At 42.1% G+C, this 14803-nt stretch overlaps 2 protein-coding genes across 4 annotated transcripts; one reads left to right on the forward strand and one right to left on the reverse strand.

Moving 5' to 3' along the window:
• Positions 1–1219: 1219 nt before the first annotated feature.
• Positions 1220–6542, forward strand: POLG2 (DNA polymerase gamma 2, accessory subunit). 3 transcript variants are annotated; one of them, XM_030461614.1, is made up of 9 exons: positions 1220–1780; positions 2216–2342; positions 2492–2597; positions 2959–3132; positions 4034–4174; positions 4576–4656; positions 5092–5192; positions 6080–6217; positions 6474–6542. In XM_030461614.1, the coding sequence occupies exons 1-9, from the start codon at positions 1252–1254 to the stop codon at positions 6496–6498; spliced, it is 1422 nt and encodes a 473-aa protein (XP_030317474.1). In that variant the 5' UTR covers positions 1220–1251; the 3' UTR covers positions 6499–6542. The 3 variants fall into 3 exon arrangements, with proteins under 3 accessions (XP_030317474.1, XP_008492745.2, XP_030317475.1); XM_008494523.2 differs by lacking the exon at positions 6474–6542 and having other exon boundaries at positions 6080–6303; XM_030461615.1 differs by lacking the exons at positions 2216–2342; positions 6474–6542 and having other exon boundaries at positions 2497–2597; positions 6080–6303.
• Positions 5742–11626, reverse strand: MILR1 (mast cell immunoglobulin like receptor 1). The gene is made up of 9 exons (XM_030461617.1): positions 11564–11626; positions 11429–11473; positions 10431–10733; positions 9825–10109; positions 9209–9322; positions 8664–8753; positions 7578–7640; positions 7204–7260; positions 5742–6149 (listed from the first exon to the last, which is right to left on the reverse strand). Exons 1-8 carry the CDS (start codon positions 11595–11597, stop codon positions 7211–7213), a joined length of 984 nt encoding a protein of 327 aa, XP_030317477.1. The 5' UTR covers positions 11598–11626; the 3' UTR covers positions 5742–6149; positions 7204–7210.
• Positions 11627–14803: the final 3177 nt, after the last annotated feature.

Raw genomic sequence — 14803 nt, forward strand, 5'->3', positions numbered from 1 at the left:
AAGGTTTTTGCAGTGAAACCTGGACAGATGTTTGCAAGCTGTATTTGTTCTAAGTGTGCTTTGGAAACTTAACAAGGAAATGACGAGTTCCATCTTGTGACTCTTCACGTTTTTCAAGGTGGCAAATTCTTGGTGAAATGAGGTGGAATCTGACACCTGCCCAACAAGCTACCTGTAGAAGCTGAAATAATTCTAAACTTGGCCTCAAAGTTTCTTTCTAGAGCTATGATGTGGGTGATTCTTAAACAGCAAGGAACAGCTCTGAAAAACAGGAGATTTCAAAACTTTGCATTCTGCTGTTCCTAAATTCCCACTCTCTGGGGAAAGTGTTCCCTGGAGAGCAGCTGCACATAAAATGATGGTAAAGGAGCTCTACTGAATAGCGTTACTATATTGTTAGGGATATCGTGGTAGAATAGAGCTCATCACAAATCACCTTTAGAAATACAATTTGTGTAGCTGTAGTTGAGCACCCAGAGCTGGCAGCTGCAGCTGACCCAGTGCCCTGCTCAGGCAGTGTGCCTGCAGCCCGGAGCCACTGCCGGCATTACTGCTGCTTTTGGGGATTTCATAGACAATAACTTTCTGTGGCAGGCAGTTCGCAGAATGGTTCCTCTTCTCCTAAGCCCCACCTTCTGGCACTGGCTCAGAATCTTGCTGCAGCGTGTATGGAAATTTCCACTGCCGTGCTGAAGGGCGCAGCTGACAGCCGGGCGGAGCTGCCTCGCCCACCGCTGGCGGGAGGTGCTGCCGGGACACGTTCGCTTGAACCCTGCTCTCTGCTTGCAAAGTCTTGACCTTGTTTCAGACTGCACCAAGCACCGCGCAGCTGCTCTGATCTGTAGCGTCTTTTCACTTAAAAATCTCCCCGTGCGGATGCAGCGCGTTCCCAGGGCACCGCAAGGGCAGGGTCTCCTTCACACCCGCACCTCAAGGTCTCAATCTCTGGGGGAGCTTGGGGCTGCTAAGGCCCAGAGGAGAAGGCCAGGCGGTAGCCCCTGACGGACACCGCCTCAGCCGCGGGAAGCGGGGGCCGTGATGGGGAGCGGAAAACGCGACCAGGGGAACCTCGGCCCAGGGCGGGGGTGAGCGGACACCCTGAGGGGAAGGGGCGGGAGAGCGGCAGTGGGGCGGGGGCGCTGCTCTATCGCGCATGCGCCGCGCTCCCCCTCCCCCTTCCCGCCTTGAGGGAGTGGCGCATGCGCAGGGCGCGCACCGCTCTCCCCTCACGCCCTGAGGGAGGCGGGGAAGATGGCGCTGGGTTGTCGCCAGGGCGGCCGGTGGTGCAGCCGTGCTCCGTTAGAGCGCTCCGGGCTCAGGAGGCGGCCGCCCGCCGCGCAGGGGGTGGAGAGCGTGTCCACGGCGCGGCCCTACGCGGCGGCGGCCGGCGGCGATGCTGAGGGGACGCTCAGGGAGGAGTTGCTGGAGGTGTGCTGGCGGCGGCACTTCCTGCGGGGCGGTGCGGAGCCGCGGCCGGCGCTGCCCTGGCGGGCTTACCTCAGCGGCTGTCATCCGGGCTTCGGCCCGCTGGGCGTGGCGCTGCGCCGCAACCTGGCGGCCCAGTGGTGGGATTGGGTGTTGGCGTTCCGGGAGCAGGTGTTGGAGGTGGAGGCCCCGCTCCACGGCCCGTCCGCCCTCGGTGCTCCGTGGGCCGGGTCTGGCCTCCGCCTGGTGCACACTGAGGCGCTGCGGGAAGCCCTGCAGGGAAGGGTCTGCGGCGGTCCGGCCCTGCAAGAAGTGCTGGGGAGTGCGGGGGTGCTTCGTGAGAGCCTGCTGCCCGGTACGTCCCGTGTCCAGCCCCGCAGGGCTGAGGCGGCTCTCTGCATTGCTCTGGACAGCCCGGCCACCTGCTTGTGTTTTTCTTGCTGGGAGCCAAGCAGTTGTGTTTAAAGAAAATTTCCAGTTGTGCTGCTACACTGGGAAGGTTTCAGCTGCGTGCTCTGGGTCTGTGGCCTTGTCAGGGCCCTGAGCAGCGTGAATCCCAAAGCGCCCATCGTGTGCTTTCCCTGGTAACCAGGGGCAAGGTGTGTTAAAATCACAGCTGTTAAAGTGTCTGGAGGAATCCCACACTGCAGAGCTCGTTTCTGCAACTCGTTAACATTAGTGGGGCTGCACATCTAAACAGTGTGTGTATTGTGTGTTCCATTCACTGTCAGTAGAATTAAAAAAAAAAAAGTCTTCTGGCTACTAAAATCAGGAGTTTGTCTTCTGACAGGGGCTTTGGCGCAGTATCTGAGCTGCTTAGAACTGGTGAACAAAAGACTGCCTTGTGGCCTTGCACAAGTTGGAGTGTGCTTTGACTCTGTTCCAGAAAGTGAACCACGCAACAAAAACCTCACAAGGTAGAGAAATGGAGGGGCTGATCCCTTTTCATACTTGAACCAACTGTTTGAACTTGCTTAACTTTTAGCTTTATTTTTGAATACTGTCTCTTGCTTTTTCCCTGTTATTTTTGAAGGAGTTAACTTGCTGACCTTGCTATTGTTTAAAGAATAGGCGAAAGGACCTCGTCTTTGCTCACATGGTTTAGCTCTCCCAGAACTGCAGGACAGTGGCTCGATTACTGGCTACGCCAGAGACTCCAGTGGTGGAGAAAGGTAACAGCAGCACACCCGTGGGAAATCTTGGCCTCCTTCGTATCTCAGGGGAGGAATAGAAACCCTGATGCGTTTTGAAGAGTTACAGTGCTTGCCTTTTGTCACTGAAATACGTGTATTTCTTGTGAGGAAGAAAATCCAAAAAGTATTTATGGGAAGTAGTTTCAACATGCAGGAAGGCAAATGCTTTGTGTTTGTGAGGGATTTGAGATCAAAATGCTGTAAAATAGCAAAGAGATTTGAGCTGCAATTTGTAATAATCTTGTTGAAAGCATAGACTTGAGCTTGTATCACCAGACTTGTTTTTTTAGTTAATACAACATGCACTGTAGTGATCACCTCTAAAATCTTTGATTTTCAGTTTGCAGTAGCTCCATCTAACTTCAGCAGCAGTGATTTTCAGGATGAAGAAGGAAGAAGAGGATTTAATTTACATTACACCTTTCCTTGGGGGACAGAAACAATAGAAACATTGAAGAACCTCGGTGATACTGAACTGTTACAGATGTATCCAGGGGATAGTTCAAAATTACTTGTAAGCTTTACTGGATTAAAAGTATTTTTTATAAATAATGCATGAGAGAAAAGGTTTCTTTGCTGGTCCAGTTGCTTAGCATGTGACTGTCTTTATATTTTGTTGAAAAGTGGTACTATTGATACTTTGCAGTCAGCTCTTCACTTTCAAAAGCAGTGTTTGGGGGTTGTGGTTGTTTTTGGGTTTTTTTTACAAAGAGTTAATTTATTGACATTAGAAATGAGCTATATTGACAAGGCAGCTCTTGTCAGCTGCAGCCTGTACCTGGTAGATGACAAGACAAAATCAGTCTGTGTGTTGTAGTTTTAAGTTCACATCAAAAAAAGCACTTGTAAATGTTCTCAATTTCTGTATTTCCACTGAACATAGTAGGGGCAAACTTCTGGCAAATGGCAACACTTGAAAAGTCAGGCTGAACAGATAAAATGAGAATAACTTGAGATTTTCCCAGTAAATTGTAACCTTCTCTTCATGGCAGCCCTGGCTTTCCTGTTCTTGGAGCTTATTTCTATATAGGAGGTAAAACACTGTAATGTCACCAAAAAACCTGTGGATTCCATAGTGATTTCTCAAAATCTGTGGGCAGATCCTTGTGGTCACTTGGAAGTAATATACAAACCTCCAAAAGAAAACACAGTTTCAAGTGTATTGAATAGTTTACATTCTGATCAGAGAGGCAGGACAAGAAAATAAACTCTTATCCTCTGCTCTCCCCAGTACTACAGTCTGACCTAGTTAGTGTTACAGTTCATTGATTACTGGTAACTTGTTAAAATACTTGTCTGATTGTGTTTTAATATAATAAGTGTGTGAGCTCAGTGTCTCATTATGCATTTAAAGTAAACAAAAGGCTCTTTGGGACAGCCTTTGAGGTGTTCCTTTGTGGGGTTTTTTTCTTTAGGGCCGAGATGGGAGGAAGAACATCATCCCTCATGTTCTGTCTGTGAGTGGGAATCTGGACCGTGGAGCATTAGCATACCTCTTTGATTCTCTCCAGCTAGCTGAGCATCCATTAACAAAAAAGAAAAATGCACAGAGAAAGGTAATTTTCTGTAGAAAGTGGAAGGAAGAATGGATGATAGATGGCAGGGGTAGGTGTAAGTACCAAACCCACAGAAAATGTGGTGAATTTAACTATGGAAATCTCTCCCTTTTCCATCCTGTGGTCCCTTCCCCAGCAGTTACACACAGGGCACTTCTCACTGAGAGCAAGGGCTGGTCCATACAGTCCCCTCTGCAGCCCTTCCCACCCCCATGAGCAATCTCTCTCTCATTTTTTCTCATATCAAACACAGCTTGCTTCTAGTTAAGGGCTTTGTGTCATGAGAAAAATTTATGTGTTTAGAACCTTCATTTCAGTGAAAAAAATAATATTTCCCAGTTCTGTCTAGAGTTTCACATAAAATATGTTTAGTAATCTGTTGCTTTTTGTCAAATTATTAGGTTCTTAAGATTCATCCTTGCTTAGCACCTCTTAAAGTGGCCTTGGATGTAGGAAAGGGTCCAACAGCAGAGCTGAGACAGGTAAGTTGTAAGAAAGAATTTTAATTTTGAGCATTGACTTTCCATGTAATCTTCTGTTACAGTTCAGACACTGTTTGTTTTTTGAAAATCACATTGCAACTTTGTTTCTCAGAGATTTATATACAAAAATTGAAGAAAATAAATAACAGAATCACTCTTGGCTTTTTAATCTTTCAGAATGATTTTAATGCATGGGTCCCATCTTCAGAAGGATTTTTAAAAAGTTTCTGTTTAAGTCAGTCATTAAGCCAGTGCCCACAGAAGGGAGGAAGCACACACAGGCATGTTTTTAAATTGAAATGGAGATTTAATTGCCAAGCTGCTTTCTACTTTGATAATACCAGGCATTAACTAGAGTTCTAATGTTTTCTTTGTATAGAATTCAACCCCTCAAAGTCTGTCTTTTAATTTTTATTTTTTTTTTAATAAACACAGGTTTGTCAAGGATTGTTCAATGAACTGTCAGAAAACAGAATTTCTGTATGGCCAGGTTATCTTGAAACCATGCAGGTATCTCTGGAACAGCTTTATACAAAGTAAGGAGAAACAGTCTTTTGTAAATTAAACTATGAAGGTGAAAGGTGACTTTCTGTGGACTAGTGAAAATATTCCTGTTTTCAGTAAGAAGTCATCGAGTGCAGTAACCACATGACTGAAGGCATGTATTCCAAACTCTGAATTCAGATTCAGTTTGTTTTGCTATGAAGAGCAATGTCAGTTAATTTGTAAAATTAAGTGACTTTCAGATGTTGTTTCTCTGGAGTGTGAAATGGCTTTGAGAGACTCTCCTGTTGAAAATAAATTTCTTAAGATGAGGCACAGCTTTGCAGAACTGTTTCCCACCCTCAGCCCCCATTTTTGCATCTGGACTAATTCTGTGTTTCATTCTTAAGCACACTCTGTCAAATAGCACACACTGTCTAGTCCCGAACTTAAAAGTTCTTCCAAGTCTGGAGCCATTAGTGTATGTGATGGAATTATTTGTGCAGATAAAAATTATTATTCCAGTTGATGGCTTCATAATGGTTGACTGGAGGTGAATTTTGAGCATATTGCTGCTCATTTCGATGGGTTTTGAGCATACTGATGAATATTTTTTCCTGAGAGAATAAATGTGACTGTTCTGTGAGTAGTCTTCAAAGTCTGACTGTTAAATAACAGAGCAAAGATATATTCTGTTTCTACAAAACACTCCTGTCATAGATCACCAAATAACATTCTTTTTATTTGCTAAAGTAACTGAATAATTTAAAGAAATTTAATCAGGAAAGCAAGGAGTGCCAACAAGAAAACTGATGTGTTCACACTGGACTTAGTGCAGTATAGCAAAAATAAATATTTACAGCTTATGGTGATTAGGACATGACTTATCTGAATTTTCTGTCTACCAAAAGCAGCAGCAGGTGTGCTCTTTCCTCTGCAGGTATGATGAGATGAGTGTTCTCTTCATGGTCTTGATAACTGATGCCACTCTAGAGAATGGAGTGGTCCAGCTGAGAAGCAGAGACACCACCATGAAGGAAATGATGCACATTTCTAGACTCAAGGACTTTTTAATGAAGTATGTAACATCAGCCAAAAATATGTAAACTTAGATTTGTTGAATAAAATTAATTTCTTAAACGTTTCTGCCTGAACTGGCTTAAACAGTGTCATGGGCTCAGTGGTTACTATGCAGATAGTTCTGCTAAAACTTGGTGCATTTGTTTTCCATCAAATTTGTACTGTCCAAGTCTTCCAGGTTACTTTGAAAAGAGGGAAGTGACAAACTTGTCCCTTGTTAGCAATGCTGACCATGTTCTTTTTCATGTCTTCAGTTTTACTGAGAAAACTGCATCCTAACCTAAAAAATCATCTTTCATCTGTGTATTGCTGATGCAATTATAGTCTCTGCTGGAAAATGGCATTTTATATTTAAAAAAAGACATCAAAATCTGAAATGTTTTAATAACATTGGTGAGTATCTTTTACTGTTTGTAGAAATGTATTTTAATCACTTGGCCTCAGTTCTTCAACATTTAAAGTAATTCATCTTGCACTTGATAAAAATCAAAAGCTCATAACCAGAGAAACAGGAAAAAGAAGAAACTAATTTGAAACAGTTTTTTACAAGCATTTTTGTGGACAAAAATTGTTTATACATAGAAAATGGTGCAAAAAGACTATTGTGTGCTCAGAATTATCCTGTACCTAAGTGACAACACTTAAAATCAAATACAAGAGTTTGCATAGATAGAAAATTGAGTTATTATTTTATGGTGTTTATGGGCAATAAGCTGCTGTTTGTCTAATGAGATTGCTGGCTGGGGCTTTGTTTATTCCAGTTTTTATCTGTTCTGTGTTTTCTAAGTTGAAGTTCCTGGACATTCTGGTTTGGGGCTTTTGCTTGCTAGCAGAGACAGAGTTCTGTCTGTCTGTTGTCTGTCTGCCAGGAAACTTGTATCTAAACACCACTTCATTCTGTGCAGGCCTTGTGGTACTCACCACATCTGAGGAATGAAAGATTCTTTAAAAACAGGTGATGAAGTTAATCACAAGAGATCTTACCTTGTACTCAGTCTCTGATGAGGACCTTTGAATAGACTGTAGCAGCTCTCTTCTCTGCTGAGAGCCAGAATAACATAATTCATAATTTTTATTGGTACAGATATACAACAGAAAAATTAATATAGCAGCAACTATAGTAACATGTGTGGTTTCATAATGTGGCTGTTGAATTTTGGGGTCATAATATGGTGCTAGGCTTTTTATTTAGAGTTGTTTCCTTTTTTTTCCCTTCAAGATAGTCTTATTTCAGTTTCTCTGAAGTTAGTAATTTCAGTATGTAACTGCTACTATTAACACCTCCCTCTGCCCACTCTCCCCAGCAAAAGTTACCCAAAACATACTTGAAATCAGATGTTACAGCTTGAGGTTTTTACCTTTTTCATTTTCCCCTCTAATAACAGAAATGTTGATGTATTCTTCTTCTGGTGTAACAGGATCTGGATGAAAGATGATCAACAGCAGTTAACTCCATTACAAAAGAATGACCAGATTTTTTAATTTTATTTTTTTTTAAATAATCTTGAAACACAGGAAATCTGCCATGCTTTCTGTAGCATTCATGGGCCTTATCAGAGCTCCTGTCACTGTCCTTGCAGGCTGTGTGGGTAGAATGCTGACTGATATCTTGCAGAGCTGCACAGGGCACTGAGCAGTTAGAATTCTATGTGCTGTATGAACAGGAAGGCAGATTTGTTCAGAGAGAATGATTTCCTGTTTGATATTTAGAAATAGGAAACGTAATATCATTGCTCTTGGTTTGGTTTAGGGGCTTGTTTTTCCCTTGAAAATACCAACATTCACATTGAAGGCAAATGCAGAAAACCTACAAGATAATAGCATCATGGCTTTCATATAATGTCCTCATTATTGGGTATTTTCTCCAGTTGAAGTGGTTCAATGTCTTAACATGTGACAGTTGTTTTGCTGTCCAGTGGTACTTCAGAATTTCAGCTTTGAGTCTTGTCAAAGTTAAAAAAGGTGGAATAAAGAGCTAATGTGTACTGAACAATTCTGAACAGACTGTAGGAGCTCTGTAAGCTTTGTTGTGCTACAACTTGCATAGAGCCCACATTTGTCTCTTTGTGAACAGCCATTGCACCTCTGATCTTTTTGCTGTCTTTTTGTTTTCCTCTGTAATGGCTATTTCAGTGATCTCCAAGAACTGCTAAATACAATAATTCTGCTTGTGTTTACAGTAGATTTTTTGTGTAAAACTTCATTTATCCAGTTACAGTTTTGGCTTCATGGTTGTCAGTGCCACATGTGGATCTGAGTGACTTTAAATAATGTCTCTGCCAGGCATGGTTGGTAGGAGTGTTAGTTCACTGAGGGATTAGGTGTCTCCTTCCATTACTTTTGCAGTACCTGAAGAAATTTGCCCATGCTAGCTACAAAAAGCATAATAGCATTCTTAACCAAACCCCCACCAGTAAGTTGCATGACAAGGAGCATGAACTTACCAATTTCTGTGTATATGACATCATTTTCAGAGTCCTCTGCATTCACTGCTGAAGTAAGGCCAGATGAGGGCCTAGTAGACTTAAATCTTCCTGCAAATTATTTAAAAAACCAAACACACACATATATAAGTATATTAGTTGTTTCTAGAGGGGAATAAAGAGCTCCATTATATTTTTTGAATACCAGATCATCTCAGGTAATGTTATTTTCATGATAAAAACTACTCCTTAACCAAGAGCATTTTTATAAGAATTCATTTGCTTTACTAGGAATAATGAGGACTAATTCTTTCCAGTGTTTATGTGTGTTAAATTAGATGTTGTTTTGCTTTTCCCATCTCAGACCTGCCATTTAAAATATAGCTCAGAGGTTTTGCCTTGTCACTGTCTTGTTAAGTTGCCTGCGCTGGTTAAAAGGAGATTTGAAAACATCTTAAAATACCAAGAGTGTAACTCTACTTGTAACATGATGGTTATGCATGAAACTGTACTGACAACATAAACAAGCACTTGTGGAAAATGAAACAAACCCTCAAGTAACTTACTTGCTTTGTATGAAGGAATTATGAAAAATCGAATTGCCAGAGCAAATCCTACTGCCAATAGTAGCAAGAGGAGCACAGAAGAAATTACCAGGGGTTGGTAAGGGTGTCTCTCTTCTGACAAAAAGAAAAAAACAAGGTATATATGCAATCAAATGCTGTTTCATATTTTCTGTAAATTAAAATCAAGACTTTGCATTTCTTTCAGCTTTTGGATTAACTGTGGTTAAAGTAACTACTCAGGAGAGTCCAAAGTGCACACTGCCATAGCAGAAGGAAGGGAGCTCACTGGTGCCAGTAGACTCTGATACGACCAGAGAGAGAAACTGAACTAGACTCTTCCCAAGTGGACCAGGGAGCTCTCATAAGAGTGAGTCTTTTACAGCCATCCTTCATGGGCATTTCAACTTCTGCTACTATCTAGGCTGGATGGAACTCTTATCTTTTTTGCTTTGATTTTAAAAACTCAATTTATTTTTAATTTTTAAAAAACATATTTTGAACATTACATAGCAAGAACAAGATTTCTGGCCAAAAAAAACCTTGCCTTATTACAACATTCTGAATTTTGTGTGGTCCCTGTTTAGTGACAGTTGTGAACTGTTCCATGTGTACATACCTGCTAACGTGAAGTTAAAACTGTTGCTGTATTTTGTGTTATTTTGGAAGCTGTTTTGAGCTTTGCATTTATAGGTTCCAAAGTCACTAGAGGAATTGATAAACAGAAAAATCACAGCAGCTTCCCTCTTCTCCATCTTCACGGGGGGAGAGATGTTTTGTTTTCCTTTGAAGAATACATATGTGATAGGAAGAGAGCCATTCTCTGAGAAACAAGACAGGGTCACATTCTGGCCTTTCCTTGCTTGAAAGGTGGGTGAGCTCAGCACTGGTTTGGAAACTGGTTCTGTTAAAAGAAAGCTGAAAAGACTGCATCACTGAGTGCAGGACAAGCTCCAAAGCAAGGCTCAGAGTTAAGCAGCAACATTGGAAATGGGATGGGCGTCAAGGATGGAAGGCTCAGTGAGCACTGCCATGATGGCACTGCTGACTCTGAAGGTCATAATTGTCATCTCCAGTCAAGTTCATCCTGAAGGCAGGAGCACACTGCTGTCCCAAACAGTACCTGCCCCAAACAAACCCCTGACCCTCCTGCTGCAGTTCCACTGCATTAGATATGGCTATGCCTAAGATAAAATGTGCTGAGAAGGTATACAGCAAGACATACCTGTTGTGAAGTTGAGGTGAAGAGTGAAGTTGAGACTTCTGCTGTATTTTCCACCACTGGAATTGTTATTCTCAGCTTTGCATTTGTATTCACCCACATCACTGGCAGAGGTGATAGTCAAGTTAAATAAAGCAGGGGTCAGGTCTGGCTTAGTTAAAGCAGATACCTTCTGATTGTGTTTAAACAATGTGTATGTGACAGGTGGAGATCCAGAGTCTGAGAGGCAGGAGAGGGTCACGTTCTGATTCATCTCTACATTCAAAGTCCCCTGAACAGGTATGAGCCTGGGATTGGACAGCATCCCTGGAAAGAATAACCCTCTAAGTGAGTTCTTGCATCTATCACCTAAGAAACTTTCATATTTAAAAAAAAATGTGTTGAGGATCAAGCTATCCTTATTTCTGTTGAAATACAGGCAACACAACTTTGTCTTTTTCAAAATCAGTATGCAGTGCCAGACACTTGATGAAAAATGCATGTCTTCATGAGCAGGAGAGCACATACACACAAAGCCAAGAGATGTATCCAGATGAACCAATAAAAGCACTTTTGAACTACAGCAGCAATGAAAAGAAGTATAAAGGATAAATATTATGAGGTATTAATTGTAGAAGAAAGTATGCTTACATGCTAGTTGATAGATAGCATGTCAATCTCTAAGTAAACACTATTTTATTTGTGGCCCTGTGTAAACAGGCAGAATTAATCTTGTGTAAGTAGATCAAACTTTTTAATAGTAGCAGCAGCATGGTCTATATAGTTTGCTTTTATGAGATCATACAAATAAACTTGGAAGAAAAACGTTTTAATAGAAAGCAGTAATAAACTACTACTAAAACTTTATATATAAACTTGGTAAAATGCCTCACTGCACAGGCAGGGGCAAAAGCTTTAATTATATATGAAGGTTTTGGACATTTTTAAGTCCCTTCCCCACTTTCCTGTTAGTATTTTATTTCAGGATGGATCTCAAAGCCAACAAGAAAAAGAGAACCTACCTTTGCCATTTGAAGTAGTTTGCTGATTCTGTTGAGACATTTGAACTAAAAAAAATAAAAAAAACTTTCAGACAAGAAACAACAATTCTTGTTTAGAAAGATGTGTAATATGTGAGAAATATATCCTTGACTTACAGTAGGAAAACAACAAAGTTGTGAGAAAAAACATTTTCTTGATACTGAGAAAGACTGCTGGTGGGGTTGCAGTAAGGAGATCTTTGAGGAGTGGCTTTAAGGGGTTGAGGAAGTCCTAAACACGGAAACAACGCTGATTCTTACTGATATTTGTGTAGATTTTTGTGGCATTCCACTTGCATTTAGCCTATTGCAGACAGAGCAGTAGGCAGAAGAGAAAGCTTTGGGGTAAAGGCGAGCAGTTTGGGATACAACTAAATGCTATAGAGTTGTTTGAAGATGTAGCTGTAGTTCTGAGCAGCTTTTCCATGTGAGAGCTGTGTGGTAGCTCTCTGCTGCCATGCTGTATAGAAGGCTGAATGTAATTTTTCCTGCACTGCTTTTAGGAGGGAATGAGGTCAGTGATTCACACAGTCAGTCACACATTTGCTGGAGGTAATACAAGTGAGCGTATGGCTGAGACTAAGGGAGTATGTGGTACTGTTTATTTTTACCAGCAGTGTAATTTTAATTATATATATATATGTTTATTAAATCTATAGAAGTTTTCCAATGCTAATAAATATTTATAGCTAGCCAGCTTTTATGGGAAATATTTGGGTCGAAGTTCAGATGTTAAGCTGTGAGGAAGTGAGATCTTGTAGTAGTACAAGTGTCATGAACTTGAGTTCAGCACCACTGCAGAAATGAATATGGTGACTATTTGATCATCTACAAAGTGACATAATTACAGTTACAATGAGTAGATGTTATTTATTTGTCATCTCTTGGACAAAGTAAATACAATCTTCAGCTGTAGGTGGGCGGTGCCTTCTAAAGAACACTAGGCCCTGTTGTATGTGAAGAGGTAACTACTGACAGAGAATGCCTTAAAGGTCGTGTTGTGATCCTTGTCTTATTTCTTTATATTTTTGTCTCCAGTTTCTGGAGGATACCAGACAAGGCCCCACAGTGTCTGTCCTGTGTAATACACAGTTCCTCCCAAACCCTGACCTCTTGCAGCACTGCAGTTTCCTTACAGAATTTGGTGCGCAACTTCCTTTCTCCTTGATTTCTTTTTGTTGTTGTTGCTGTTTATTTAAGTGCTTATAAGACAACCTCCACCCTATCCTCGCAGATGCCTCTGATGTGGAAATGCTGACAACTAAGCACAAGACTGGAAAACTTTTTCTGCAGCTGGCAGGAAGCATGTGTGAAAATGCAGCTGTCAGAAGAAGAACTGGGAGCAGCACTTGTACATTTTCTTCTTGTGGAAGCCTGTTCTTTGTCAGAAAACCACACACAAAAAACAAGTGTTAAAGACTCGCAGTCAGGCAATGGTGGCTGAGCTGTGCCCCGCGTCCCCTCGCCTCAGGAGCGGCTCCGTGGGGCTGTGGTTGTCCCTGTGAGTGGTGCTGGAGTCTGAGGGGGCCCGAGAGGGTCTGAGGGTCCTGGGCCGCTCTCCTTCCCCCTCTGCTTTCCCCTGCAGGGCTGCCATGCCCGGGGTCTGAAGGCGGGAGAGGCAGCCGGGGGGTCTGTGAAGGGACCAGGAGCCCTCAGGCCGCCTCTCCCCGCTCTGCTCCCTGAGGCGCTGAGGGGGCTCCCGGGGCTGCTGGCCTGGAGCAAAATGCCAATTTTTGGAGAAGCTGATCCATTTGGTGTGTGTGGGGAATAGTTCTGGTGAGCTGTGAAGCTGTGTAGCGTTTTAAACCCAAGTTTTGTCACCAGGGTCTCTCTAGCAGCTTCCAAGGGGTGTGCAGAGCTCCCTTGGCTCCCTCGGGACGCGGGGCCTGGGCGGGTGTCCAGGGAATGCGAGTGCTGTGTCCAAGCACTGAGTTCTTTTTGGGAAGTTGCAGAGGGCTTTTGCAGAACTGTTTGTGCCTTTTTTGGCTGGCGTGGACTCTGCTAAGCAACCCTACTCTCTCTGCCCTTGGGTGGAGATCCTGTAATTCAGTGCATCTGTGTCCTCAATGTGATCCTGTAATTCAGTGCATCTGTGTCCTCAATGTTTTGGTGTTAGGTTTGGGGTTTTTTTTGTTTGTTCGTATGTTTTTCTAACTTGAAATTTGAATTTAGGGGCTGAAAAAGGAGGGAACTGGTTTGACATATTCATCTCAGCTATACATGCAGGATTATAGGGGAGGACTGCATTTCAATTAACTGTCCAATACCTGTGCCTGGCTGTTTCATCTGCTCAAATATCTGCTTGCTTTTCAACTTCTGAAATTGCAGATCATTACTAGACACACTTCTGTGTAAAAAGGTTTTGGAACTGTTATGGTAGGATTTGGTAGCTGAGGCTTACTGATGAAGTTTGTATAAAAGCCAGACTGCAATTGCTAAATTACCTCTAGAGGAGTAATAACAGGTACTGGTTAGAGTATGAGACTTCAGGTGAAGTTCATAACATAAATTATTAAGTTAGGTTGATGTGAAGAAGCTTCCAGAAAAATTTAGTTGCCTACTCAGTCCTATAGGGCCAGGAAGGAAGGAATGAGTCCACTGTTAAATGGACTTGTGGGAGCTGTGGGTGCTAATGAAGCATTGTTATTCTCAAGCACAACTTTTAGTTTCTGCTGTTTTGTGTAAATGCAATTGTGATGAGTGCTCAACAGTTCTGAAGGTCATAGCAGCTTTATGGCAGCTTTGTAAAAGTCTTTAAGGCAGTATTTTTCTCCAGCATGTGCTGGAAGTGTCCCAAAATGAAGAGAATGAGCTCATTAAATCCTGTAGTATTATTCTGAGACAAAATGTAACTGTCTTATTTTGCCTTTCAGCAATGAGAACAGCATCCATGTTGTCCATATGGCATCCAGTTGGCCCTACTGTCATTGTGAAACAGGAGAAAAAGGCAAAATTGCCCTTGGCACTGCTTTTCTGTGAGGTTTTGAGTAATGACTCTAGCTTTGAATGCTAACAAGTTTGTTAGTCTCTTGAAAATGTCCTGGATAGTGGTAAGTAAATTTTACTTCCATGTTGATTGTTTTTCTGTCAGAACTGGCTATTGACTTGGGACTAATAGGCTATTGATTAGTTCAGCGTGCATGTGCAGAGGTCTATAACATCAGTAAGATACTGTGCAAGCTTAGAGTTCCCTTTTTATTAGATATACAAGTTTCCTGCCTGGTATTAATATGGTTCTATATGTAGGAAGAACTCAATAAATTTAACAAAAAGCAGTGAACAGAAGTCATCCAGGCAAAACAAGTAAGCTAGAAATTCTGAAAGCAAGATGTGTGTGACTTGGTGCTGTGACAAATT

Source organism: Calypte anna, chromosome 18, assembly GCF_003957555.1.
Source record: "Calypte anna isolate BGI_N300 chromosome 18, bCalAnn1_v1.p, whole genome shotgun sequence".
In the NCBI taxonomy this organism is placed as follows: Eukaryota; Metazoa; Chordata; class Aves; order Apodiformes; family Trochilidae; genus Calypte; species Calypte anna.

Bases quoted from the DNA above. Each gene is read 5' to 3' on its own strand.
- POLG2 (XM_008494523.2), top strand. From the start codon at position 1,252: ATGGCGCTGGGTTGTCGCCAGGGCGGCCGGTGGTGCAGCCGTGCTCCG. The intron at 2,598-2,958 runs GTAACAGCAGCA...TTTGATTTTCAG, and splicing joins GACTCCAGTGGTGGAGAAAG to TTTGCAGTAGCTCCATCTAA. The intron at 3,133-4,033 runs GTAAGCTTTACT...TTTTTTCTTTAG, and splicing joins GGGATAGTTCAAAATTACTT to GGCCGAGATGGGAGGAAGAA.
- MILR1 (XM_030461617.1), bottom strand. From the start codon at position 11,597: ATGTTTTTTCTCACAACTTTGTTGTTTTCCTACT. The intron at 11,474-11,563 runs GTAAGTCAAGGA...TATTTTTTTTAG, and splicing joins AACTTTGTTGTTTTCCTACT to TTCAAATGTCTCAACAGAAT. The intron at 10,734-11,428 runs GTAGGTTCTCTT...TATTCTTTCCAG, and splicing joins AACTACTTCAAATGGCAAAG to GGATGCTGTCCAATCCCAGG.